Source organism: Triticum urartu, chromosome 6A, assembly GCF_056163025.1.
Source record: "Triticum urartu cultivar PI428250 chromosome 6A, HENAU_Tu73, whole genome shotgun sequence".
In the NCBI taxonomy this organism is placed as follows: domain Eukaryota; kingdom Viridiplantae; phylum Streptophyta; class Magnoliopsida; order Poales; family Poaceae; genus Triticum; species Triticum urartu.
In genome coordinates, this window is record NC_141878.1 from 488,223,158 (window position 1) to 488,250,845 (window position 27,688).

Here is a 27,688-nt window from a genome sequence, read left to right on the forward strand (position 1 = left end):
ATATTCAAGTGTGGTGGAATCAACCCACTAAGATTCAAGTCCTAGGTTTGACCCTGGTCCGATCAATAGGAGGAGATGCTCTTATGGATTACGAGGTGCCTGTAATGACTTTATTACTCTTAAGATTTTGTGCCAACTCAATTTCTCGAAAGAGCCCGTAAGGGTAGTGTGTGTGTGCGTGTTTTTTTCTAACACAGTACAAACGCAAGCGCTCATATACGCACGCATACACTCACCCTTATGAAGGCACACACGCACACCTTACCTCTTCTTCCACTGAATGCGCATCGTCGAAAATCCTGAAATAAATTTAGGAATAAATGCGAGCACCAGGACTTGAACCCTGATTGGCTGGGGATACCACAGTCCATCTAACCATCCAACTACAGATTGGTTCGCGTGTGTGCGTGTTTGTAGGGGTGATTTTATGTATGGCTACGTGAGCATTTTTTTATTATACCGTGTTCAATTTTTTTACCATATTCATCATGGTGCAAAAAAATTATTCATGTGAACGTGAGGAAATGCAAATATGAAGTCGGTTCAGATGTGGGCAAAATTCTTGCGCCATGCGTGCTACATCAAGATTGTGTGCATGTTGTGGGTTGTCCTATTTTAACACATACGATAGTATATGTTATATCCATGGAATTTATATATATGTTATATTGCTAGTTGAGTTTGATATAAAACACAAGATTTCTATTGAAAATTTGACGATAACGAAACACAAACAAAAACACAAGGCAATTTTTAAAAATGACAACATTCAACAAATCGAAGCTCACTAGTCTAAATTTTGGGATGGGCAGGGTTTTATTTTCTTGTCCCTAATGTGACCCAATCCGCCACACGACATACCACAAGCAGATCTATCTGGAAAGACATCGTGGCAAGCTTATCACTTCATCTAGCATTTGTCGTTTTCGTTGCTTTTTAACTGAAGATTGTGCGCATACACCCATAGCAACACGTGCTGAAGATTTGTGCGCATACACCTATAGCAACACGTGTCGTCGTGAGCATATATGCTTCAAGGTACATAGATTTGATCAAATTGTGCAAGGATGATAGTCTCGTGTCGATGCCTTTTAGCTTAAAGCACGTCAAGAAAAACGTGTATCTTTTCCTATCCCGGTGTGTCCTGCCCTGGTTATTATCTTCTCTCATGGTATCACGCTCCTCGCAATCACTCCACGTGTCACCCTCTTTGAGAGCATTCAGGTGGGGCGGCCGCCCTACCTTGCTTTAGAGGAGCTCCACCGATGCACAATTAGATTTTATTTATTTATTTTAAGGAAGCTTGGCTCTTCTGATGTATCTAAGGTGGTACAACTAGAAGAGTTTAGCTTCCGATCTCTGCATTTAAGATGCACAAGGATTATAAACCTGAAAAATGATTTAATTCTTTTTTTGCGAGAAAAGATTATTTAATTCATGCATGTGTAACTTATGTGACGGTGCACGACGAGGACAGGCGATATCTGGTCATCATGACAAAAAATTTCATTCAATGTTGGACGCCTAACATATCCCAGAGCGCTTCAAAAATATCAAGTGCATATATAGAAACTAGCCTGCGCGGAGCCCTAAAGAAGTATAAGCAAAGCAGCAAAAAGCGGCAGGAAATTATTCCCCTCTGGATGTGGAAACAAATCACGAAAACCTAGAAAGAATCGTCTACCCGTTTTTTCTCATTTTTCCACCCCTAAAAAATAGGCCCCGGATCCGAAATTCCCATCCAGTTGCAAAAACACCCCTCCCTTCCTTCCTTCCCTGAGCTTCCTCTACTCGATCGAAGCCGAGCAGCGGCGCCTGACACGGAGAACAGGGCCGCGGACCCGCCTCGCCGCCCAGGTCGCCGGCGACCGGAGCCCTCGTCCCCCGCCGCCGCCCCTCCGGTGAGCTACTCTCCTCATTTTCTCGATCGTCTCCGGGCTCCCCGCCGCCTCCTCCTCCCCCTCGCCGCCAAAATCGCTGCCTCGCCCCATTGCGCCGCGGCTCTCCTCCTCCCCGCAGGACGGCGCGGCTGATTCTCGGGACGGCCCTGGCTCTCCTCCCGGAGCGTCGGCTCCTTCCCACGCCGCTTCAAATTGTTTTCCGAACTGAACCCGCATATGCCCCACGTCAAGGCCCGGCCCTGCAGTTCTGCCGCGAGTTCGTAGCCTGGATTACTTGCGAGTTTGGTTGGTAGTAGGTTAGTTACCCATCTGCAATAGTCGAGTACCTTGTCATTCAGTGGGCGATTCACGTGGAAGGTTTCAGTACCTTGATGGAGCCTGCACGGGGCCCCGAAGCCCATCCCCTGTAGTTGCGAGGTCCCTCTCCTGTCTGCCCCGTAATAGAGCTCAGTTGCAAGGTCCATGTACTGTCTGTCTTTTGTTAACTGTGCTCGTGTCCTCCCTCACCTATGCGCAAAGGATTACCAGTACATTAGTTAACTGTGTCCTGTCTGTCTCTTCATAGATTTCAGTTGCACTATTGTAGGGACGTTGAGAGATTATGCAATTCCAGTGATGTGATTATTTCAGTTACAGTTCCTTTATGTTCTGGTACACCACATTTCTTTTAGCATGTCATTGTTGACTCGTGATACTTAAGGTTCTTCATTGTAGGTTAAGTTGTCTCGGAGACTTCTTTTGAATGGAGCGTAGTGATTCCCTGTCCGAGTCGCCAAGGAAGCGGAATGGCCTTCTGCGTGACCAGGTCCAGCTGGTGAAAAGGAAGGACACAAGCCGCTATGAGATCGTCCCCTTTCCAGAGCCACTGTCTTTTGAGAAAGGCTTCTTTGTCATGATCCGCGCCATCCAGCTCCTGGTGCAAAACAATGAAGGGATAATATTTGTGGGAGTTGCTGGCCCCTCTGGGGCTGGTAAGACGGTGTTTACTGAGAAGGTCCTCAATTTCATGCCCAGTGTTGCTGTCATATCAATGGACAACTACAATGATGCAAGTCGCATAGTTGATGGCAATTTTGATGGTAACCCAACTAATCTGGATGGCTACTTCTGTTACAATAGGAAGATTCCTGTAATAAGAAACACTTATAATTTACATTACATAATCTATGCATTATCTTATAGTTCTTACTTGGAACCACGTGTCTCTGCAGTAATATTTGCATATGATTTAGTATATAATAAAAATATCGGTAATTTTTTGCATGGGACTGTATTCATTTAGTCAGTAGTGGTGCTAAATGCTAACTTGAGTAACTGATATGTATCTGTAAAATTTGGTCAGATCCACGTCTAACAGATTATGACACACTGTTGGAAAATATTCATGGTTTGAAGGAAGGAAGGTCCGTTCAGGTTCCAATATATGATTTCAAGATGAGTTGCCGGACTGGATACAGGTAGAAACATTCTTGCGTCATCACTGCGATCTTTACATTATGTACTAGAAAATTAGGCTCATATTTCACCATGATTGATCTTATCTAACTATATCATTTTCTTATGGCCAACAGAACAGTTGATGTCCCTAGCTCCAGGATTGTTATTATTGAAGGTATATATGCACTGAGTGATAAGTTACGGCCAATACTGGATCTGCGTGTTTCTGTCACTGGTGGTGTTCATTTTGACCTGGTGAAGAGGGTCCTAAGGGACATACAACGAGCTGGCCAGGAGCCTGAGGAAATAATTCACCAGATCTCAGAAACGGTTGCTTGACCTTTTGAACTTGAATCTATATCTGCTCTTTCCTTGTGTTTTCTTGCTCCCGTAAAAGGTCATTATAGAAAAAATCAGCGGTTTACGGGTTAATATTTGCACACATAGTATTTTATCCGGCAATGTGTGTGGTTTAACATGGTGGAAGATGGTATTTTCAGGTTTATCCAATGTACAAGGCTTTCATTGAGCCGGATTTGAAGACAGCGCACATAAGAATCATCAACAAGTTCAACCCTTTCTCAGGGTTCCAGAATCCTATGTACATTCTGAAGGTAAGTCTTCCTCAATTATGTTCAATCTTTTTGTCATCCATGTCCAATCAATTTGGATTTTCTGGTTACAAGATGGCTGAGTGTTGATATTTTTAGAAATGCCTTAGCTTGCATAATAAATAATGATCTTATGGTTTAGTAAGATGACCTGACTCTTGGATGTGTACTGTCACAGTCACCACGGTCTCTAACACCTGATCAAATCAAAGCTGCTCTTGGCGAAGATCAAACAGAAAGCAATGAAGAAACTTATGATATCTATTTACTTCCACCGGGTGAAGATCCAGAAGCATGCCAATCTTATCTGAGAATGCGGAATAGGGAAGGGAAATATAATCTGATGTTTGAGGTATGCCCTCTTTCATGACTATATGTACTATATAGTTGTGAAGGGCATTGTTGGGTTTTCTGTTAGAAATATTACATTTCGGTTTCTTCATGTCATCAGTTCTCACTTATTTAGTTGCTGCCTTATTCGTTTTAAATAGCGGGCTATGGAAAATAGCGGCGGGCCTCCAAATCAGCTATAGCGGGCTAAAGCGGGCTATAGCGGGCTAAAGCGGGCTATAGCGGGCTATTTGTGAAGGCGGACAATTAGCGGCACCCTGCTGAAAAGGCTATAGCGGGCTATAGCTTCGCTATAGCCGGCTATTTAAAACTATGAATTCCATATGATGGCTTCAGGAATCTTCTCCTTGCTAGAATATTCAAATTTGACAATTAAGCACCTGCAGCTCATAAAGACAAAGCCTACTTGTGTAGTGGGTCTAAAAAGAAAAAGAAAGATCAGCCGATTCTTTACTATATTCCCCTTTTATATTTGTATATGCAAATTTTTAACTCCATGCATTTTACTTGATCTTCTCTGCAAACTTATAGTATCCTCTACCGCAGTAGTTAAGTGAGGTACTACCCTATGTTAGCTTTTTAGTTAATGTTAGATCTTGCCCTATGTGCACTATGTTAGCGTTCTTGTTTGCTGACTAGCTTGTGTTTTTTGATAATTTGAAGGAGTGGGTGACTGATAATCCTTTTATCATATCACCGAGGATTACTTTTGAAGTCAGTGTACGTCTTCTTGGTGGTTTGATGGCGTTGGGATATACTATAGCAGCTATACTGAAGAGAAGCAGCCGTGTGTTTTCTGATGGCAAGGCTACTGTTAAAATTGACTGGCTGGAGCAACTTAACCGAAGGTATATACAGGTGAGCATTTATGTCTATATGATTTGACTTGCACATGTTTTGACTACTAAACTCATTATTATTTTTGAGCCTGCAACTTGTTAAGAAATTTCTTACCTTGCTTCTCTTTTATTAAGGTGCAAGGTAGAGACAGACTTTATGTCAAATTTGTAGCAGAGCAGTTAGGTTTGGATGGTTCTTATATCCCACGCACGTATATTGAACAAATTCAACTGGAGAAACTGATGAATGATGTTATGGTATGTACTTTACAAAGTAAATCTTCCACCTTACTGCTAGCTATACTGCTTAGTTTTGGCGGTGGTATGTGACAAAGATGATGTTCAGGCATTACCAGATGATTTGAGGACAAAGCTCAGCATTGATGATGAGCTGGTTTCAAGTCCAAAAGAAGCTTTTTCCCGGGCCTCTGCTGATAGGAGAAACGAACTTATGAAAAGGTTTCTTCATGTCATCTGTTCCTAGTTTAATATCCTGTGATTGATTGATTTGTTGAAACCTTGGAACCTGAATGAGGCTGACATTCTCTTGTGGATACCTTCCAGTGGGCTATCTCATTCGTATTCAACACACGGAGATAAAAGTATTGTGAAATTGAATAAACTGACTGAAAGCAACCGAAGGTTTGGCAGTCGGCGAACTCCTGAACCTCCTGTGATTAATCAGGTGACCCTTCCAGCATATTTCATTCTTGTGTAGTGCTATAACAATCACATCTATTTCGAACTTGTTCTGTCATGATATTTTGACACACGTGAATGCTGATGTTCAAATCATTCTTGTTCTGACACTTGTTCTCTTGCATAGGGTGCAATCAACCAGCTGTCAGAACAGATATCGACACTGAATGAGAGGATGGATGAGTTTACCTGTCGGGTTGAAGATCTTAACTCAAAATTTACACTGATAAAATCTTCACCGAGTCAGCAAAATTTAATTCCTTCAAGTGATACCCGTAATGGTTCTGCACCTACAAATCTTTTTGTTTCTCAGTTGGGTAATGGTACCCTTATACCCCATTCATCATCATCAAACCAACTTTCAAAAGAGTCTCCATTGATGGAAGAGGTATTTTACTGCTGTTACCACCTGTTTTCCTGACTGCCTTTTCCCTAGTTTTACCTTTAGTTTTTAGCTCTATTGAAAGTTCACTCAAGGTACTTCTGAATCCATAAACGATATACAATCTAGTCGTCTTCTCTTCAAAATAAATTTGTGAATTATGATAGTTAGCTACCGTTTAGCAATGACCAGATTTGGCATCGGAACTCAAACCTTGCTAATAGTTGGAAATTGAATTAGAATAGATTCTGTCAATCTTAGACTCGTCTAGGATATGTTGCAGCATTATTTTGAGCTACACTTTTTCGGAACTTGTTGGGAGCTAGATGTAGAACCATGCCTGACTTGTGGAAATAATGGGTGTTTTATTAATTTTATTCAGATCCATGATTTGGAATGGATTGAGAATCAGTGAGACTTCAGCTTTTGATAACAGTATCACGGTGTTACGGTTGCCGCTGGTTGGCCCAAACCAATTTGATAAATTGGAGACCCAACCTAAATGAACCTGTCTCTACCAAATCTACATGAAGAAGCTCAACTATTATAGTGACATCGTATAACTAGCAACTTGTAGATGTAACATGAATGTTGGATCAGGCTTCAGAGTGTAAATGCCACACTGTATAGCAAAGGTGTCAGTGGATTTATATTCCTGACCTGTATAATTTTTTTATACACAATTTTAACCCGTTGTGCTGTTTAAACATTTGCTCTTTAATATTACACATTATTGTGTACAAATCTTGGTGTTTCACTTTGTTGGATGGTTTATTTCCTGAGCAGATTACGGTCTTATCAAGGGGTCAGCGCCAAGTAATACATCAGCTTGACAACCTCACCAACCTGCTTCACGAGCATTTGGTCTTGACCCGCCAAGGAAACGCCATGAGTAGGAACCGGATCCAGGAAGGAATCGACATGGCCATCTGTCCGTTGATAATCCTGACAATCGGCAGTGTCGGGTACTTCGTGTTCAAGAGTCTCAACCGGAGCTGACAAGAGCGAGACCCGATAAAGTGCGCGGTTCTGAAGCTCACCACCAAGTCAAGTCAAGAACCAGAGGAGGCCAAGCAGTCTCAATTGATCTTCAGTGCCCAGAGCCCAGACTCTATAACTGTTACTTTCTCTTGGAAGTTATAGTCGGTCCTTGAGTCAGACACCGTGATGGATATCATATCTAGTAGATTACATTTTCCAAGATAGGCGAAAACTCATATATACAAAGCGCAAGCAACAGAGTTTAGTCTTTGGTATTGAGCTGAGATACTTCGAAAAGGCCGGGAAAAAACGATGTACCGGAGGCATACATACTCTGCCTGTAGTCGATACTGGAAGTCCCAGTATCAATAAATTTTGGGGATACCGATCACAGTCCTTAATTCCTGATAATGTTGCCACATAGCTGCATAGGCTTTACTGAAATCTTTCTGCCCACCTGTGAGAGTCGCACGATTTTGCCATTGCGTGAGCCTGGTTCTTACTGCTGCATGCGGTTTTACTTGCCAGCGCTATCATGCTCTTAAAATTGTTGTGGCACAAGCTTTGATGTGACATAAAGCACACAAAATGGATTCTGGTGACACCGTACTGTTGGCATCTGCAACGCCATGCAAATAGTGTACTTCCTCCGCTCCTAAATATAAGTCTTTGCAGAGATTTCACAGACTACATACGGAGCAAAATGAGTGAATCTACACTCTAAAATGCACCTACATACATCCGTATGTGGTTCATAGTGAAATCCCTCCAAAGACTTATATTTAGGAACGGAGGGAGTATATGTTAGTGTACTCCAGCTGATGAATACAAACTGCGTGGATAGGTTTTAGTGAAATAAAAGTTTAGTTAACTCTGTCCAACTGTCCACTAGCAAATGAACAACAGAGCATGAGAAAATGCTTTGTGCAGAGGTTTAACATTTTGTGAAATTTGGCAAACCTTTTTTCTAGAAGGGTGAGTATCAAATTTGAGGATGCCCTTGAGTGAGTTCGATCCGCTTATGGGTCGGGTCCCGTCCAGGCCAGAGCCATGTTGCGGTCATCTTACGTTTTAAGCCCATTGATTGGCATGTCCCGTCACATGAACGTGGCCCTTAATGCCGAGGTAGGTCTGGCGAATCCTCTGTGAGGGGGGGGGGGGGGGGGGTATGACTACTGCTAATTCAAGCTAAACACCTGCTGGGTCGGCCCCTCCTTGCGTGTGTGCATAGGGAGGGCTCGCCATTCTAGGGAGCCATCCAACAGATCAAGCATGAGGTCCGCTATAGGATATCCTTCTCCATTGGCAATGGGTGGGTCGCCGTTGCATATGGAGTTTCCTAGCGTGTTTCTATCTGTTCTGATATGATGTCGTTGGTTTCCACGGTGGCGCATGATGGCCATTGGAGCATCATGTTCCAATGATCATTTGGGCCCATGGAGATAGTCGAGTGGGCCAACTTGTGTGTTGCCCTCCCGTCGGTGATCGCGGACCATCCAGACATCGTGTCTTGGCAGCTAACCCCCCTGGGGATCTTTTCTGTTGGCTCAGCTTATCATGCCTTATGTCGCCGGCCTTCCCTTTCTTGGACCTTTCAGCTATGGAAAGCCCCTTGCCTCTCAAAAACAAAATCTTTGTTCGGCAGCTTTTGCGGGTTCGCCTCCCATCTGAGACGTAGGTGATCAAGTTGCACGGCCCTGGGGGATGGGATGTGTCCCCTTTGTACTGTCTTGAAGATATGGACGGACATGTTCTCGTGCTCAGCAGTGAAAGCTCTTTGGAGCTATGTACGTGAGGCTCTACGGCTCGATTGGGAGGCCCTAGACCTGGTCGGGTTCCTACAGACCCATGCCAACTAGATCGGGAGGAGGAGACGCTTCTTCTGGCTTGTGTTTGCGCCTCTAGTTTGGACCCTATAATCGACATGTAACAAGATGATTATTGAACGAGCCTTTCTTAGGTGGGCCTCTGACTTGTTCTTCAAATTCCTTGTATTTTGCAGCACTTGCACCCGTTTTCTAGGCAGTGGATCACGACTGGCTTGAACACATTTTGGACGCTTTGACTGCGACGGCTCGTCGTCTTCTTTCCCGTAGATCTCCTGAGCTACCGACCACTTGGTGGTCCCCCCTATTTTGTGGGGCTTTTTTTACTTTTTGCTGATGCCTCATCAGCCAAATTTTTTATTTTTGGTGCGGCACTTAAATTTGTTGTATGGTTGTGATGATTGCCTTTTTTTTCCTGACACTAATAGTGATGTTAACTCTTTTATTTATAATAAAGCGTGGAGAAAGTCTGATTCAGAGTATCAAATTTTGTGTCGAAAGGAGACGGGAAGTACAATTATAGGCCCATCGGAAAAAATTAAAACAAAATCAGCCCATAATAATCCGTGAAAAGCAAGAGTCCGACTAAGATGCGGTCGATCGTGCAAACCTAGGCAGCCCACGCACGCCCAGGCCTGCCTCTCGCGTGCCCCCTTTTATTGGCCCCGTCCCCTTCACCAAACGCGAAAGCTCTGTTCCGGTCTCCCGTCTCGCTGTGCCTCCTCCTGCCCTCCGCTCGCCTAGGGTTCGCTCGCTCGCTCGTCCCCAGGTTCGCTCGCGATGGACCAGGGCGACGTCGACGTCGCCGTGGCCGTGCCCCCCGCCGCCCCCTCCTCCTCCTGCGGCGGCGCCGGCTGCAAGAAGGGCAAGCGCTTCGAGATCAAAAAGTGGAACGCCGTCGCGCTCTGGGCCTGGGGTAAGCTATTGTCGCTCGCTCGCTCGCTCTGGGCCTGGGGTAACCTATTCTCGCTCGATCGATCGCGTTCTGCTCTTTCGTTCGCTTGATTTTCGCCTGACGCGATGCGATTCTGATCTCGTTCTTCCGTGTTTTGCGCGCAGATATTGTGGTCGACAACTGCGCCATCTGCCGTAACCACATCATGGACCTCTGTGAGCACGCGTCGCGTTCGCCGCTTCGCATCGATTTTGTTTCCACGATTCTAGGGTTTTCGGTGTGAAATCTGACCCGTGACGTTTGTGTGTGTATGCAGGCATCGAGTGCCAGGCGAACCAGGCCAGCGCCACCAGCGAGGAGTGCACCGTCGCTTGGGGTATGATACAGATCTTCTTTCCTTGCTTCCCCTGTTTCCTGCCGTATAATGTTGCAATTCCCCTACTATTGTATAGTCTTGCAATTGCCGTAGTTGTCATTGTTAATGTAAGGGTTATTTGAGTATTAATAGCTGCTCAATCTGGTATTGGACATGCTGTGAATATTGGTGTGTTTTTAGAAGTCTTAACAAGTTTCTTAGTCTGTCGTGGCTTTATTAGGGGTTTCATCGATTGAACTATTGGAGAATTTTGTATGCTATTTGCTGATGCCTGACGATAATTTTTTGTTGTTGCTCTGCTCTGTTACAATGTAATATTTATTTTGGTTGGTTCGTGTTGCTGTGCTACTAATTATTTGCTCAATATTGCTTGTCTGATGTGAGCCTTGTTAAGTTATACTACAACCTATATGGCATTGGGAGTCCTTGGGTTTCCATGGTTTCCGTGCAAGGGGATTTACTTATTCGGCACTGCCGCATGAAGCTGGGTATGTGTTATGTACATGCAACGATGGCTCCCCTTATCTGGCTGAGCTGAAGTTACAGCTGATGCTTATTTATCAACTTGTTATTCTCCACTGTTTTATAAAAACAATTAGAATGTGCTGTTGAGGATTTGTTGCTCAGTCGTAACGCCATGCTCAGCAGCCTAGTGCTTATCGACTTCTGTAATATTGTTTTACTCTTTGAATTGTGGTATTGGGGTATGGGGTACTATCCTGGCTTATGTGGTCTAGTGACCAACCTCGCAGTAAACTAGCATCCATTTATTACTCTTTGTCTTCAATTCAAGACTGACAGTGCAATGTTATTTAGGAAGGAACCTACCATCTTATTCTGCATTCTGCTATCCTTGAGTTTACTTGAAGGTGGACAATGATTGTCATTCATTCGTTCTAAACTTATTTCTAGGCTAAAATCAATTTAGGGAAGTCACAGAATATTTGGTTTAATCTATGTTCTTAACTGCACTTAGTTCTCCCTCCTTTTGCAAATATAAGGCGCAATAGTTTCTATGATCTTCTGGCGTATAGTGCAAGGCATCTCTTGTATTCAGGTATAGCATCTGTTGATTGCAAAAGGAAGTTACTACTGTGCAATTGACAGATTGGCGAATGACTTCCCTTTGTAATTAATCATTTATAATTGTTCACTTCTAGTTATTCCCAAAGTAAAAGAAAAAAAGCGCCAGACATTAACTGTACGTTTTGCCACTGACTTGTGCTTTTCTGACCAAAACACACACTTAATTGCAATTATCTGCACATTAAGATTTGGGCTTTTTGCTATCGCGTGCCTAGGCACACCTTTTTTAACTATGGTTACGCCTTCAAGTAATAACATGGCATTTGGTTTTAACTTAAATAAAATATAGGTTACAATTTGGATTCTCCATATTTTTAAATTTTAATTGCCAGTTGAGTTTTTTTTTTCGAAATACCTACCAATTCCCAGAGAGTAAACAATGTCAATACATGAATCAGGTGTTACTGGAAATTGATCAAAAGTGATTTCTTGTGCCATCATGTTTAGGACTGCATTGTGTAGTAGGGATCTGTATTTAGATCAGAAGCTGTTTTTTCAAGAGTAGCATATGATGAGATCATTGGTTGATAAATAGTTTCTTGATCTTACATGTGGACTGTTTGTTTCTGTTCTATGATTCCAAAGTCGGCATTTTGACTGCATCAGCTTCTTGATCATTTAGACAGACATTATGCGCAATTATCAATGGTAGTGAATTCTCTCCTGGAAGATTATCGTAGTTGTTCATTGTTATTTTCTAGTGATACCGGACATTGCATTGTTTTTTTACATTACATGTTGCAGAGGATTGCATCTGACTATGTGGTTAAGGGTTTGCAATTAACTGAGTTAAGTTATGGCCTGTTTGTATTTTCTCAGGAGTTTGCAACCATGCATTCCACTTCCACTGCATCAGCCGTTGGCTCAAGACCCGTCAAGTGTGCCCTCTAGGTTTGTAGCCCCGTTGATTTCCCCCAGCATCACTGTTGCTTGCTACTCCTGTTCACTATCCTGACGTTCCATTTTGCATTGCAGACAACAGCGAGTGGGAGTTCCAGAAGTATGGTCACTAAGACAGTCATGGCCAGGGGCGAAGTTACTTAATGGTTGTTGAACTTTAGTGCTATTAGTGATAACTCCTGGTTAAGGATAGTGGATGGTTGGTTGATGTTTCTGGAGCTTGGATTTTTATTAAACCACATGTATCCTTGTTGAGTACTGTTCATCATGTCGTCCCTGAGAGCTACCTATGGATCTCTCTGTTTTGCAGGAATTTAAGTGTGAATTTGGTGGGTACTCAGTTTGTGTCTGCGTGTGAAATTTTACTACCTTATGATGTCGTGCTTCTATCTAATTTTCAGTGACATTTGGCTTTTCTCCTGATAATTTGTCTCGGCTACAGAATAAATCGTTTAAAATTGCCATATACTCCCTCTGTAAAGAAGTATAATATTGTCTAAAATTGCCATATGCTCTCTCTATAAACAATCTTATACGTATTTCTTTATAGAAGCAGTCTTTTAAAATGGCACGCAAAGTTGCCATATCGGTCAAAAATTATGATATACTCCCTTCATTCCTAAATATTTGTCTTTCTAGACATTTCAAATGACTACTACATACGGATATATGTAGACATATTTTAGAGTATAGATTTACTCATTTTGTTTCGTATGTAGTCACTTGTTGAAATGACTAGAAAGACAAATATTTAGAAACGGAGGGAGTATAATGTTAAGAATAAAGCGACGTCATTAGCACTAAGGGTCGTCACGTGTGTTCAAAGCGCCGTACGGACGCGAGCGTCCGTACAGGCGTCTTCTTGCGCCACGGGCGCCTGTTGTAAACGGACGCCTCTCCGGAGGCGCCCCAAATCCTTGTATAAATAGGGCTTTGCCTAGAATCAATAGAACACAAGTTTTCATCAAATCTTTACACGTTATCAGCCACGTTAGCCTCGACCAACAGAGCACGAACAAGAAGAGATGAGAAGGTAAGATGGCAGGGATGAACCTGCATAGAATCACCTCTGCCCTTGTTCGATTCATTGGACGGGAGATCCGTCGATCTGCCAGACGCCACAGTGCTGGTGCTCCTCGCCATTGGGGCCCAGGCAACGGTCGCCGTGGTCGTCAGGAGCACCCTGGCCCCGCCGCTGCAGAACAGGCAGGACCAAGCAACTCATCTGCCGCCGTCCACCACGCCTACCAGGCACCCCCGATGCCGGCCTTCGTCGCTCCACCAATGGACTGGGCTCCCGCCGAGGCTGCAGCCCCGTTCCTGGGCGAGGAGGAGTTCTTCGACGCCGCCCAGGCCCCGCCACCGCCGGGGGTCTTCTTCGGCAATGGCATGGACGCAGGCGTGGCCTTCTGTCCGGTGCACGGATACGGCCCTTGCCCTGCCCGCGATTTTTGCCCCGTGCACGGGTATGGGCCGTGCCCTTCACCGCCGGCCACTCCACCACCGGAACCGGAGGTCATCGATGAGCCGCTCGCCTACCCGGACCTCCCAACGCCGACGCCCGCCGACGAAGACGAGGAGCACTTCGCCCCTCCAGGCTATGGCCCTGTGCCCACCATGATGGAGTGGGAGGTGACACCGAACGAAGAGGAGGAGCAGTGGCTCAACTCCGTTGTGAAGCCGGAGCCAACCACGCCGGCGGAGACCGACGAACCCGGAGCCACCATCCCCGACCTCAACACTGCCACCGGCGTGAAGATCGAGGAAGCGGCGTCGTCTTCCAAGGCCCCAGCATCTCCGCCGCCTCCGCCCCCGGCAAGCCCGTGAACGCCCCCACCGGCGGCTCGCCGGATCCTTCGCCGTTTCGCGGCGGCGCTGGAGCAGCACCGCCCCGGCCTCCGCTCCGGCTCCTGGGCCCCTGCAGGCCTCCACCTCCCCGGCTACGCTGCGAGGGGCCGCCCTCCTCCTGAAGATCGCCGGCGCTGGGCGCCATCGGCGGCGGCCGGCGGGATCCCGTGGAGGTGGCGGTGGAATGGGGGGTATTGACCCCAACCGCCCCACCTCCCGTCCCCCCTTATCCGCTCGATGTCTCCATCAGCGGGGCCGCCATGGGCCTGGGCCGAAAGGCCTCGTGGGCTGTGGCCCATGTTGCAACGACCAGAAAAAAAACCCAACGGGTTATAGGCTAGATTGCAGAAAAATCCTTATATTATCGGGATTTCGTGCATTAGTCCAACTACTAGTACTAATTTAGTGCTTGTCATGTTTTAGCCCCGTAAATTTGAGAATTCGCAGATAGGTTCAACTACTAGTGCTGTAATTAAGTACCTGTCATGTTTTAGACCTTGTATCTCGATGTGATTATATATTGTACTCAATTAAATTGTGTATTGATGTTTAGACCATATTATTACTATAAATCATTATATGTTCAATGTGTTTGCAATTTGCAATCCCTATAACATGTACAAATGGTACAATAATATTATTTTGCAATTGAAAATCATTTATTCTTGCAACTCAAATATTAATTCGACATCAATTAAGTCCAAAAATGCCTATGTAGCACAAAAATAGACTTAATTCGAATAGAATTTAAACAAAGTTCAAGTCTTTACTTGAATTCACAACAATTGCAAAATTTATTACAACATGACCATGATGATTTTAATTTACATACAAGTAAATTGATCGATTATCTGGTTCTCAATCTTGTAGGACAAAATGACCGTCAAAGAATTTGAAGAGCTTGCGCTCGACGGACACAACTATCCTACATGGGCTATGGATGTTAAAATCAGTCTTTCATCCCGTGGAATTGCAGCTGCACTCATACCTCCTGCAGACCCTCCCCAAGAGGGAATTGCAGCTGCACTCATACCTCCTGCAGACCCTCCCCAAGAGGGAATTGCACAATTAAATGAACAACAACAATATGCTGCTTTATACATAATAAGGCACCATATCCATCCAGATCTGAAATCTGAATATTTGATGGAGGAATCTCCAAGCAATATGTAGCAATCACTTAAGACTAGATATGAACAGCAAAAGGCAGTTATACTTCCTGAAGCTAGTCATGAGTGGACCCATTTAAGACTCCAAGATTTCAAATCGATCGGAGCTTATAATCATGAGGTTCATAAAATTTGCTCAAAGTTGCGGTTTTGCGAGAAGGAGCCTACAGAAGCAGATAAGATAAAAAAGACTCTATCCACTATGCTCCCAGCTGACAGGATCCTACAGCAACAATATCGTGCCTGCAATTATACAGTTTACTCTGAACTTATACATGTGCTCCTCCAGGCTGAGCAACACGATGAACTTCTGCTAAAGAATAGTAATCAACGCCCAGTTGGGGCCGCTCCTCTGCCTAAAGTACATGCAAATTTTCAGAAAAATACCAAGTTCAATGGTTCTTTCAAAGGCCAAAACAAGAACTTCAAGGGTAAGAGCAACCACAACAAGAAGAACAAGTCACAAAATTCAGACAAGGGGAAGGGCATAACAAAGAATAAGTTTGATAAAACTAAACTTTGCCAGAAATGTGGATGCTACAAGCATGTCACCAAAAAATGCCGCACCCCAAGACATCTGGTAAACCTCTACCTGCAATCCATGGGACGTAACAGACCTGCCCAAGGAGCAAGATATGAAGCTCACTTCAATCTTCAACCTGATAACAACAAGGAAGCTGGTTGTTCGCAAGATGTTCGAGGAGCACCAAGTAACAACAAGGAATTCCATATATCACAGGACTCCATGGACACGGAGAATATGATGACCGAATACGCCGCCGACATGTTCGGGGACTTTGATTAGTCAATTGACTCCATTTAGATATTTTATTTGTTTACATCCAGCAGATTGTTGTAATAAAAACATATTATTATTGTTATTGTCATCATTCTATATTGTAAAAACACAATATATATTGTATCTGTTGGAAATATGCCCTAGAGGCAATAATAAATAGTTATTATTATATTTCCTTGTTCATGATAATCGTTTATTATCCATGCTAGAATTGTATTGATAGGAAACTCAGATACATGTGTGGATACATAGACAACACCATGTCCCTAGTAAGCCTCTAGTTGACTAGCTCGTTAATCAATAGATGGTTACGGTTTCCTGACCATGGACATTGGATGTCGTTGATAACGAGATCACATCATTAGGAGAATGATGTGATGGACAAGACCCAATCCTAAGCATAGCACAAGATCGTGTAGTTCGTATGCTAAAGCTTTTCTAATGTCAAGTATCATTTCCTTAGACCATGAGATTGTGCAACTCCCGGATACCGTAGGAATGCTTTGGGTGTGCCAAACGTCACAACGTAACCGGGTGGCTATAAAGGTACACTACAGGTATCTCCGAAAGTGTCTGTTGGGTTGGCACGAATCGAGACTGGGATTTGTCACTCCGTGTGACGGAGAGGTATCTCTGGGCCCACTCGGTAGGACATCATCATAATGTGCACAATGTGATCAAGGAGTTGATCACGGGATGATGTGTTATGAAACGAGTAAAGAGACTTGCCGGTAACGAGATTGAACAAGGTATCGGGATACCGACGATCGAATCTCGGGCAAGTATCATACCGCTAGACAAAGGGAATTGTATACGGGATTGATTAAGTCCTTGACATCGTGGTTCATCCGATGAGATCATCGTGGAACATGTGGGAGCCAACATGGGTATCCAGATCCTGCTGTTGCTAATTGACCGGAGAGTCATCTCGGTCATGTCTGCATGTCTCCCGAACCCGTAGGGTCTACACACTTAAGGTTCGGTGACGCTAGGGTTATAGAGATATTAGTATGCGGTAACCCGAAAGTTGTTTGGAGTCCCGGATGAGATCCCGGACGTCACGAGGAGTTCCAGAATGGTCCGGAGGTAAATAATTATATATAGGAAGTGCTATTTCGGCCATCGGGACAAGTTTCGGGGTCACCGGTATTGTACCGGGACCACCGAAAGGGTCCCGGGGGTCCACCGGGTGGGGACACCTGCCCCGGGGGGCCACATGGGCTGTAGGGGGTGCTCCTTGGCCTATATGGGCCAAGGGCACCAGCCCCAAGAGGCCCATGCGCCAAGAGAAGAGGAAAAGGAAGAGTCCTAAAGGGGGAAGGCACCTCCGAGGTGCCTTGGGGAGGAGGGACTCCTCCCTGGCCGCACCCTTCCTTGGAGGAAGGGCCAAGGCTGTGCCCCCCCTCTCCCTTGGCCCTATATATAGTGGGGGAAAGGGAGGGCAACAAAAACCTAAGCCCTGGCGCCTCCCTCTCCCTCCCATGACACATCTCCCTCCTCCCGCAGCGCTTGGCGAAGCCCTGTTGGAATCCCGCTACTTCCACCACCACGCCGTCGTGTTGTTGGATCTCCATCAACCTCTCCTCCCCCCTTGCTGGATCAAGAAGGAGGAGACGTCGCTGCTCCGTACGTGTGTTGAACGCGGAGGTGCCGTCCGTTCGGCGCTAGGATCATCGGTGATTTGGATCACGACGAGTACGACTCCATCAACCCCGTTCTCTTGAATGCTTCCACGCGCGATCTACAAGGGTATGTAGATCCACTCCTCCCTCGTTGCTAGATGACTCCATAGATTGATCTTGGTGACACGTAGGAAAATTTTGAATTTATGCTACGTTCCCCAACAGTGGCATCATGAGCTAGGTCTATGCGTAGTTTCTATGCACGAGTAGAACACAAAGTAGTTGTGGGCGTTGATTTTGTTCAATATGCTTGCCGTTACTAGTCTTATCTTGATTCGGCGGCATCGTGGGATGAAGCGGCCCGGACCAACCTTACACGTATGCTTACGTGAGACCGGTTCCACCGACTGACATGCACTAGTTGCATTAGGTGGCTGGCGGGTGTCTGTCTCTCCCACTTTAGTCCGATCGGATTCGATGAAAAGGGTCCTTATGAAGGGTAAATAGCAGTTGGCATATCACGTTGTGGTTTTTGCGTAGGTAAGAAACGTTCTTGCTAGAAACCCATAGCAGCCACGTAAAACATGCAAACAACAATTAGAGGACGTCTAACTTGTTTTTGCAGGGTATGCTATGTGATGTGATATGGCCAAAAGGATGTGATGAATGATATATGTGATGTATGAGATTGATCATGTTCTTGTAATAGGAATCACGACTTGCATGTCGATGAGTATGACAACCGGCAGGAGCCATAGGAGTTGTCTTAATTTATTTATGACCTGCGTGTCAACATAAACGTCATGTAATTACTTTACTTTATTGCTAACCGTTAGCTGTAGTAGTAGAAGTAATAGATGACGTGACAACTTCATGGAGACACGATGATGGAGATCATGATGATGGAGATCATGGTGTCATGCCGGTGACAAGATGATCATGGAGCCCCAAGATGGAGATCAAAGGAGCTATATGATATTGGCCATATCATGTCACTATTATTTGATTGCATGTGATGTTTATCATGTTTATACATCTTGTTTACTTAGAACGACGGTAGTAAATAAGATGATCCCTCATTAAAAATTTCAAGAAAGTGTTTCCCCTAACTGTGCACCGTTGCGACAGTTCATTGTTTCGAAGCACCACGTGATGATCGGGTGTGATAGATTCTAACGTTCACATACAACGGGTGTAAGACAGATTTACACACGCGAAACACTTAGGTTGACTTGACGGGCCTAGCATGTGTACAGACATGGCCTCGGAACACAGAAGACCGAAAGGTCGAGCATGAGTCGTATGGTAGATACGATCAACATGAAGATGTTCACCGATGATGACTAGTCCGTCTCACGTGATGATCGGACACGGCCTAGTTGACTCGGATCATGTAATCACTTAGATGACTAGAGGGATGTCTATCTGAGTGGGAGTTCATAAGATGAACTTAATTATCCTGAACATAGTCAAAAGGTCTTCGCAAATTATGTCGTAGCTCGCGCTTCAGTTCTACTGTTTAGATATGTTCCTAGAGAAAATTTAGTTGAAAGTTGATAGTAGCAATTATGCGGACTAGGTCCGTAAACTGAGGATTGTCCTCATTGCTTCATAGAAGGCTTATGTCCTTAATGCACCGCTCATTGTGCTGAACCTCGAACGTTGTCTGTGGATGTTGCGAACATCTGACATACACATTTTGATAACTACGTGATAGTTCAGTTAAACGGTTTAGAGTTGAGGCACCGAAGACGTTTTGAAACATCGCGAAAGATATGAGATGTTTCGAGGGCTGAAATTGGGATTTCAGGCTCGTGCCCACGTCAAGAGGTATAAGACCTCCGACGATTTTCTTAGCTTGCAAACTAAGGAGAAAAGCTCAATTGTTGTGCTTGTGCTCAGATCGTCTGAGTACAACAATCGCTTGAATCGAGTGGGAGTTGATCTTCCAGATGAAATAGTGATGGTTCTCCGAAGTCATTACCACCAAGCTGCTAGAGCTTCGTGATGAACTATGATATATCAGGGACATATATGATGATCCTTGAGATATTCGCGATGTTTGACACCGCGAAAGTAGAAATCAAGAAGGAGCATCAATTGTTGATGGTTGGTGAAACCACTAGTTTCAAGAAGGGCAAGGGAACAAAGGGATACTTCATGAAACGGCAATTCAGCTACTGCTCTAGTGAAGAAACCCAAGGTTGAACCCAAACCCGAGACTGAGTGCTTCTGTAATAAGGGGAACAGCCACTGGAGCAGAATTACCCTAGATACTTGGTAGATGAGAAGGCTGGCAAGGTCGATAGAAGTATATTGGATATACATTGTGTTAATGTGTACTTTACTAGTACTCCTAGTAGCACCAGGGTATTAGATACCGGTTCAGTTGCTAAGTGTTAGTAACTCGAAATAAAAGCTACGGAATAAACGGAGACTAGCTAAAGGTGAGATGACGATATGTGTTGGAAGTATTTCCAAGGTTGATCAAATATCGTACGCTCCCTCTACCATCGAGATTGGTATTAAAACCTAAATAATTGTTATTTGGTGTTTGCGTTGAGCATAGACATGACTGGATTATGTCTATCGCAATACGGTTATTCATTTAAGGAGAATAATGGTTACTCTGTTTATTTGAATAATACCTTCAATGGTCTTGCACCTAAAATGAATGGTTCATTGAATCTCGATCATAGTGATACACATGTTCATGCCAAAAGATATAAGATAGTAATGATAGTACCACCTACTTGTGGCACTGCCACGTAAGTCATATCGGTATAAAACGCATGAAGAAGCTCCATGTTGATGGATCTTTGGGCTCACTCGTTTTTGAAAAGTTTGAGGCATGCGAACCATGTCTATTGGTGTATATGCATGAAGAAACTCCATGCAAATGGAGCGTTTGGACTCACTTGATTTTGAATCACTTGAGACATGCAAATCATACCACATGGGCAAGATGACTGAAAGCCTCGTTTTCAGTAAAATGGAACTAGAAAGCAACTTGTTGGAAGTAATACATTTTGATGTGTGCAGTCCAATGAGTGCTGAGGCATGTAGTGGATATCGTTATGTTCTTACTTCACAGATGATTTGAGTAGATGTTGAGTATATTTACTTGATGAATCACGAGTCTGAATTATTGAAAGGTTCAAGTAATTTCAGGGTGAAGTTGAAAGATCGTCGTGACAAGAGGATAAAATATCTATGATATGATCACAGAGATGAATATCTGAATTACGAGTTTGGCACAGAATTAAGACATTGTGGAAATTGTTTCACAACTAATACAGCCTGGAACACCATAGTGTGATGGTGTGTCCGAACATCATAACTGCACCCTATTGGATATGATGCATACCATGATGTCTCTTATCGAATTACCACGATAGTTTATGGGTTAGGCATTAGAGACAACCACATTCACTTTAAATAGGGCACCACGTAATTCCGATGAGATGACATCGTATGAACTATGGTTTAGAGAAACCTAAGCTGTCATTTTTTTAAAAGTTTGGGGCTGCGACGCTTATGTGAAAAAGTTTCAGGCTGATAAGCTCGAACCCAAAGCGGATAAATGCATCTTCATAGGACACCCAAAACAGTTGGGTATACCTCCTGTCTCAGATCCGAAAGCAATAAGGGATTGTTTCTAGAATCGGGTCCTTTCACGAGGAAAAGTTTCTCTCGAAAGAATTGAGTGGGAGGATGGTGGAGACTTGATGAGGTTATTGAACTGTCTCTTCAACTAGTGTGTGGCAGAGCACAGGGAGTTGTTCCTGTGGCACCTACACCAATTGAAGTGGAAGCTTATGATAGTGATCATGAAACTTCAGATCAAGTCACTACCAAACCTCGTGGGATGACAAGGATGCGTACTACTTCAGAGTGGTACGTAATCCTGTCTTGGAAGTCATGTTGCTAGACAACAATGAACCTACGAGCTATGGAGAAGCGATGGTGGGCCCGGATTCGGATAAATGGCTCGAGGCCATAAAATCCGAGAGAGGATCCACGTATGAAAACAAAGTGTAGACTTTGGCAGAACAGCTCGATGGTCGTAAGGCTGTTGAGTGCAGATGGATTTTAAAAGGAAGACGGACAATGATGGTAAATGTCACCATTAAGAAAGCTCGACTTGTCGTTAAGATGTTTTCCGACAAGTTCAAGGAGTTGACTACGATGAGACTTTCTCACTCGTAGCTATGCTAAGAGCCTGTTGGAATTATATTAGCGATTACTGCATTATTTATGAAATCTTGCAGATAGGATGTCAAAACATTGTTTCCTCGACGTTTTTTGAGGAAAGGTTGTATGTGATACAAACCGGAAGGTTTTGTCAATCCTGAAAGATGCTAATAAGTATGCAAAGCTCCAGCAATCCTTCTAGGGACTGGAGTAAGCATCTCGGAGTTGGAATGTATGCTTTGATAAGATGATCAAAGTTTTGGGTGTATACAAAGTTTATGAGAAACTTGTATTTCCAAAGAAGTGAGTGGGAGCACCATAGAATTTCTGATAAATATATGTTGTTGACATATTGTTGATCAGAAATGACGTAGAATTTCTGGAAAGCATATAGGGTTATTTGGAAAGTGTTTTTCAATGGAAAGCCTGGATTAAGCTACTTGAACATTGAGCATCAAGATCTATAAGGATAGATCAAAACGCTTAATGGTACTTTCAAATGAGCACATACCTTGACATGATCTTGAAGGTGTTCAAGATGGATCGGTCAAAGAAGGAGTTCTTGCCTGAGTTGTAAGGTATGAAGTTAAGACTTAAAGCTCGACCACGGCAGAAGAAAGAGGAAGGACGAAGGTCGTCCCCTATGCTTTTATCATAGGCTCTCTACAGTATGCTATGCTGTGTACCGCACCTGAAGTGTGCCTTGCCATGAGTTAGTCAAGGGGTACAAGAGTGATCCAAGAATGGATCACAGGACGGCGGTCAAAGTTATCCTTAGTAACTAGTGGACTAAGGAATTTTCTCGATTATGGAGGTGGTAAAAGAGTTCGTCGTAAAGGGTTACGCCGATGCAAACTTTGACACTAATCCAGATTATTCTGAGTAGTAGACTGGATTCGTATAGTAGAAAAGTTATTTGGAATAGCTCCAAATATAGCGTAGTAGCTGCATCTACAAGATGACATAGGGATTTGCGAAGTACATACGGATCTGAAAGATGCAGACCCGTTGACTAAAACCTCTCTCACAAGCAAAACATGATCAAACCCAGAACTCATTGAGTCTTAATCACATGATGATGTGAACTAGTTTAGTGACACTAGTAAACTCTTTGGATGTTGGTCACATGGCGATGTGACCTGTGAGTGTTAATCACATGACGATGTGAACTAGATTATTGACTCTAGTGCAAGTGGGAGACTGTTGGAAATATGCCCTAGAGGCAATAATAAATAGTTATTATTATATTTCCTTGTTCATGATAATCGTTTATTATCCATGCTAGAATTGTATTGATAGGAAACTCAGATACATGTGTGGATACATAGACAACACCATGTCCCTAGTAAGCCTCTAGTTGACTAGCTCGTTAATCAATAGATGGTTACGGTTTCCTGACCATGGACATTGGATGTCGTTGATAACGGGATCACATCATTAGGAGAATGATGTGATGGACAAGACCCAATCCTAAGCATAGCACAAGATCGTGTAGTTCGTATGCTAAAGCTTTTCTAATGTCAAGTATCATTTCCTTAGACCATGAGATTGTGCAACTCCCGGATACCATAGGAATGCTTTGGGTGTGCCAAACGTCACAACGTAATTGGGTGGCTATAAAGGTACACTACAGGTATCTCCGAAAGTGTCTGTTGGGTTGGCACGAATCGAGACTGGGATTTGTCACTCCGTGTGACGGAGAGGTATCTCTGGGCCCACTCGGTAGGACATCATCATAATGTGCACAATGTGATCAAGGAGTTGATCACGGGATGATGTGTTATGAAATGAGTAAAGAGACTTGCCGGTAACGAGATTGAACAAGGTATCGGGATACCGACGATCGAATCTCGGGCAAGTATCGTACCGCTAGACAAAGGGAATTGTATACGGGATTGATTAAGTCCTTGACATCGTGGTTCATCCGATGAGATCATCGTGGAACATGTGGGAGCCAACATGGGTATCCAGATCCCGCTGTTGCTAATTGACCGGAGAGTCATCTCGGTCATGTCTGCATGTCTCCCGAACCCGTAGGGTCTACACACTTAAGGTTCGGTGACGCTAGGGTTATAGAGATATTAGTATGCGGTAACCCGAAAGTTGTTCGGAGTCCCGGATGAGATCCCGGACGTCACGAGGAGTTCCGGAATGGTCCGGAGGTAAAGAATTATATATAGGAAGTGCTATTTCGGCCATCGGGACAAGTTTTGGGGTCACCGGTATTGTACCGGGACCACCGGAAGGGTCCCGGGGGTCCACCGGGTGGGGCCACCTGCCCCGGGGGGCCACATGGGCTGTAGGGGGTGCTCCTTGGCCTATATGGGCCAAGGGCACCAGCCCCAAGAGGCCCATGCACCAAGAGAAGAGGAAAAGGAAGAGTCCTAAAGGGGGAAGGCACCTCCGAGGTGCCTTGGGGAGGAGGGACTCCTCCCTGGCCGCACCCTTCCTTGGAGGAAGGGCCAAGGCTGCCCCCCCCCTCTCCCTTGGCCCTATATATAGTGGGGGAAAGGGAGGGCAGCAAAAACCTAAGCCCTGGCGCCTCCCTCTCCCTCCCATGACACATCTCCCTCCTCCCGCAGCGCTTGGCGAAGCCCTGTTGGAATCCCGCTACTTCCACCACCATGCCGTCGTGTTGTTGGATCTCCATCAACCTCTCCTCCCCCCTTGCTGGATCAAGAAGGAGGAGACGTTGCTGCTCCGTACGTGTGTTGAACGCGGAGGTGCCGTCCGTTCGGCGCTAGGATCATCAGTGATTTGGATCACGACGAGTACGACTCCATCAACCCCGTTCTCTTGAATGCTTCCGTGCGCGATCTACAAGGGTATGTAGATCCACTCCTCCCTCGTTGCTAGATGACTCCATAGATTGATCTTGGTGACACGTAGGAAAATTTTGAATTTATGCTACGTTCCCCAACAGTATCAGCACTTTGATATCAATAAAATTTGTATGTATTCTATATATCCAATAAAGTGTTTTCATTAAATTGAAAATTCCACATTTTAATATATAGATTTCTACGGGAGTCAATCCAATGGAGGAGGAAATGTGCCTTGTGGAAAGTGGCACCACAAACTCTATACTTAGGGAAATAAAGTATTTCCAAACTCTTACAAAATTGAATGGAGATATTTTAACAATCGCTGGACGCGATGCGGTAATTGTTGGCAAAGGACGTGCCATATTTACCCTCCCCATGGGTACACAAATTGTAATTGAGGATGCTTTATTGTATCCCGATTCAACTCGTACCCTCATAGGTTATAGAGATATCCGCAAAAATGGTTTCCACATTGAAACTTATGAAGATAACAAAGAGGAATATCTCCTCTTTACCAAAGACAACGGATATGGCAAACATATATTTGAGAAAATTCCCTCTTTATCATCAGGATTGTACTACACGTACATAAAACCCGTAGAGCACGTTGCGTATAAGGTAATTTTTCAGAATGTAAATGCATTCCAAACTTGGCATGATCGCCTTGGTCATCCTGGTATAGGGATGATGAGGAAAATTATCCGCAATTCCAATGGTCATGACTTAAATGAAGCCAAATTCCCATAATCTTCAGATTTTATGTGCACTGCATGTGCTACTGGGAAACTCATTTTAAGACCCTCATATCTTAAAATTCAAGCAGAACTACTACAATTCCTTGAACGAATTCAAGGTGATATTTGTGGTCCGATCCAACCATTGTCTGGACCTTTTAGGTATTTCATGGTTCTAATAGATGCATCTACACGATGGTCTCATGTGTGTTTACTATCTACACGAAACCATGCATTTGCCAAAATAATGAGACAAGTTTTCAAATTGCAAGCTCATTATCCTAAGAATCAAATTAAATCAATTCGAATGGACAACGCTGTTGAATTCTCTTCACATGCTTTCAATGATTATTGCATGGCATTAGGCATTGAAGTTCAGCACTCGGTCCCATATGTCCACACTCAAAATGGATTGGCCGAATCTCTAATTAAGAGAATTAAGCTCATTGCACGACCCTTACTAATGAATTGCAATTTACCAACTTCTTGTTGGAGTCACGTAGTTTTACACGCTGCTGACTTAATCCAATTGCGACCAACTGCATATCACAGCACTTCCCCTCTGCAATTAGTACGTGGAAACCTACCAAATATTTCCCATCTACGTAAATTCGGATGCGCCACATATGTGCCAATCTCACCACCGCAGTATACATCCATGGGCCCACACAGAAAATTGGGGATCTATGTGGGGTACAAATCACCGTCGATAATCAAGTACCTTGAACCCCTCACGGGGGATCTGTTCACAGCCCGTCACGCTGACTGCATCTTCAATGAGGACCATTTCCCGGCATTAGGGGGAGACATCAAGTACCAAAAAGAATGCCCGGAAATCGATTGGAATGCCCAAGGCATTTCCTCCTCCGATCCACGTACTCAAGAAACTGAACTTCAAGTTCGGAAAATAATTAATTTGCAATACATTGCAAATAACCTGCCAGATTCATTTACTGACTATAAAGGTGTTACCAAATCCTACAATCCTGCTAAAAACGCGCCTGAAAGAGTGGAGGTACCAACCAAAACTACTCAACCCCCTGTCCAAAGGAAGAGGGGGAGAAGTACGGCCACGGAACAGGATTCAGCTCCTCACAAGCAACAAAGGAAACAGAGAAAGAAACTCTCCGAACCAGTAAATATAAACCAACCTAGTGTTGATAATCATCAAATGGGTAATATACACCCAGTGGAAGAACAACCTCCACAACCCAGCTCAGTTGTGCACAAACTAACTGGGACATCCGAACACCCAGACTCAATCGTATTGGGAAATCACGAAGAGTCACTAAGGGTGCAGGAAATTTCTATCAACTACGTTGATTCTGGAGAATCATTTGACCGTAAGACTACGACTGTCGACATATATTTTGCTGAAAAGATTGCAGATACCCTTCTCACTGATCATGATCCAAAGACCATGTCAGAGTGCAAGAAACGCTCCGACTGGCCTAAATGGAAGGATGCAATCCAAGCAGAATTAGCCTCGCTCAATAAACGAAAGGTATTCACTGAAGCAATACCTACACCTCCCAGAGTTTTCCCCGTGGGATTCAAATGGGTTTTTGTTCGTAAAAGAAACGAGAACAACGAGGTGGTGAGATATAAAGCAAGGCTCGTAGCACAAGGTTTCACGCAGAAACCCGGCATTGATTTCACTGAAACATATTCTCCAGTAATGAGTGCAACCACTTTCCGATATCTTATATCTTTGGCAGTGCAAAATTGTCTATCTATGCAGTTGATGGACGTAGTGACCGCTTACCTTTACGGTTCACTTGATTCGGACATATACATGAAGGTTCCTGAGTCCCAATCCCGAATCCAAACGCAAAACGCAACGCATATTGTGTAAAACTAAATAAGTCTTTATATGACTTAAAACAGTCGGGTCGCATGTGGTACAACCGACTTAGTGAGTTCCTTTTGAAAAAAGGATACTCCAATAATGATGATTGCCCATGTGTTTTCATAAAAAAGTCCACAACTGGATTTTGCATTATTTCTGTGTATGTTGATGATCTGAACATCATTGGAACCACACAAGATATTGATGAAGCACGCAATCACCTAAAGACGGAATTTGAGATGAAGGATTTGGGTAAAACCAAATATTTCTTAGGATTACAACTTGAGCACCTTCCCTCGGGTATTTTGGTTCATCAAACCGCATATATCCAGAAAATATTGGAGAAATTCAATATGGACAAATC

General features: G+C 44.1%; 2 protein-coding genes and 1 pseudogene across 4 annotated transcripts; all 3 read left to right on the forward strand.

Annotated features, from left to right (window-relative positions):
* Positions 1-1,626: 1,626 nt before the first annotated feature.
* LOC125514297 (inorganic pyrophosphatase TTM2) lies at positions 1,627-7,602 on the forward strand. Of its 3 annotated transcripts, none has more exons than XM_048679610.2 (12): positions 1,627-1,901; positions 2,616-2,980; positions 3,244-3,358; positions 3,473-3,668; positions 3,839-3,952; positions 4,128-4,301; positions 4,964-5,158; positions 5,275-5,397; positions 5,486-5,598; positions 5,704-5,824; positions 5,966-6,226; positions 6,603-6,969. In XM_048679610.2, the coding sequence occupies exons 2-12, from the start codon at positions 2,644-2,646 to the stop codon at positions 6,633-6,635; spliced, it is 1,782 nt and encodes a 593-aa protein (XP_048535567.1). In that variant the 5' UTR covers positions 1,627-1,901; positions 2,616-2,643; the 3' UTR covers positions 6,636-6,969. The 3 variants fall into 3 exon arrangements, with proteins under 3 accessions (XP_048535567.1, XP_048535566.1, XP_087384567.1); XM_048679609.2 differs by lacking the exon at positions 6,603-6,969 and adding an exon at positions 7,007-7,602 and having other exon boundaries at positions 1,632-1,901; positions 2,602-2,980; XM_087528441.1 differs by lacking the exon at positions 6,603-6,969 and adding an exon at positions 7,007-7,602 and having other exon boundaries at positions 1,634-1,901.
* Positions 7,603-9,696: 2,094 nt separating this feature from the next.
* On the forward strand, positions 9,697-12,624 carry LOC125514298 (uncharacterized). The gene is made up of 5 exons (XM_048679611.2): positions 9,697-9,943; positions 10,087-10,137; positions 10,239-10,298; positions 12,204-12,275; positions 12,360-12,624. Exons 1-5 carry the CDS (start codon positions 9,808-9,810, stop codon positions 12,395-12,397), a joined length of 357 nt encoding a protein of 118 aa, XP_048535568.1. The 5' UTR covers positions 9,697-9,807; the 3' UTR covers positions 12,398-12,624.
* Positions 12,625-15,008: 2,384 nt separating this feature from the next.
* Positions 15,009-16,106, forward strand: LOC147965834 (uncharacterized; annotated as a pseudogene).
* Positions 16,107-27,688: the final 11,582 nt, after the last annotated feature.

Bases quoted from the DNA above. Each gene is read 5' to 3' on its own strand.
- LOC125514297 (XM_048679609.2), top strand. From the start codon at position 2,644: ATGGAGCGTAGTGATTCCCTGTCCGAGTCGCCAAGGAAGCGGAATGGC. The intron at 2,981-3,243 runs GTAACCCAACTA...AAATTTGGTCAG, and splicing joins AGTTGATGGCAATTTTGATG to ATCCACGTCTAACAGATTAT. The intron at 6,227-7,006 runs GTATTTTACTGC...TTTCCTGAGCAG, and splicing joins AGTCTCCATTGATGGAAGAG to ATTACGGTCTTATCAAGGGG.
- LOC125514298 (XM_048679611.2), top strand. From the start codon at position 9,808: ATGGACCAGGGCGACGTCGACGTCGCCGTGGCCGTGCCCCCCGCCGCC. The intron at 10,138-10,238 runs GTGAGCACGCGT...GTGTGTATGCAG, and splicing joins TAACCACATCATGGACCTCT to GCATCGAGTGCCAGGCGAAC. The intron at 12,276-12,359 runs GTTTGTAGCCCC...TTTGCATTGCAG, and splicing joins CCGTCAAGTGTGCCCTCTAG to ACAACAGCGAGTGGGAGTTC.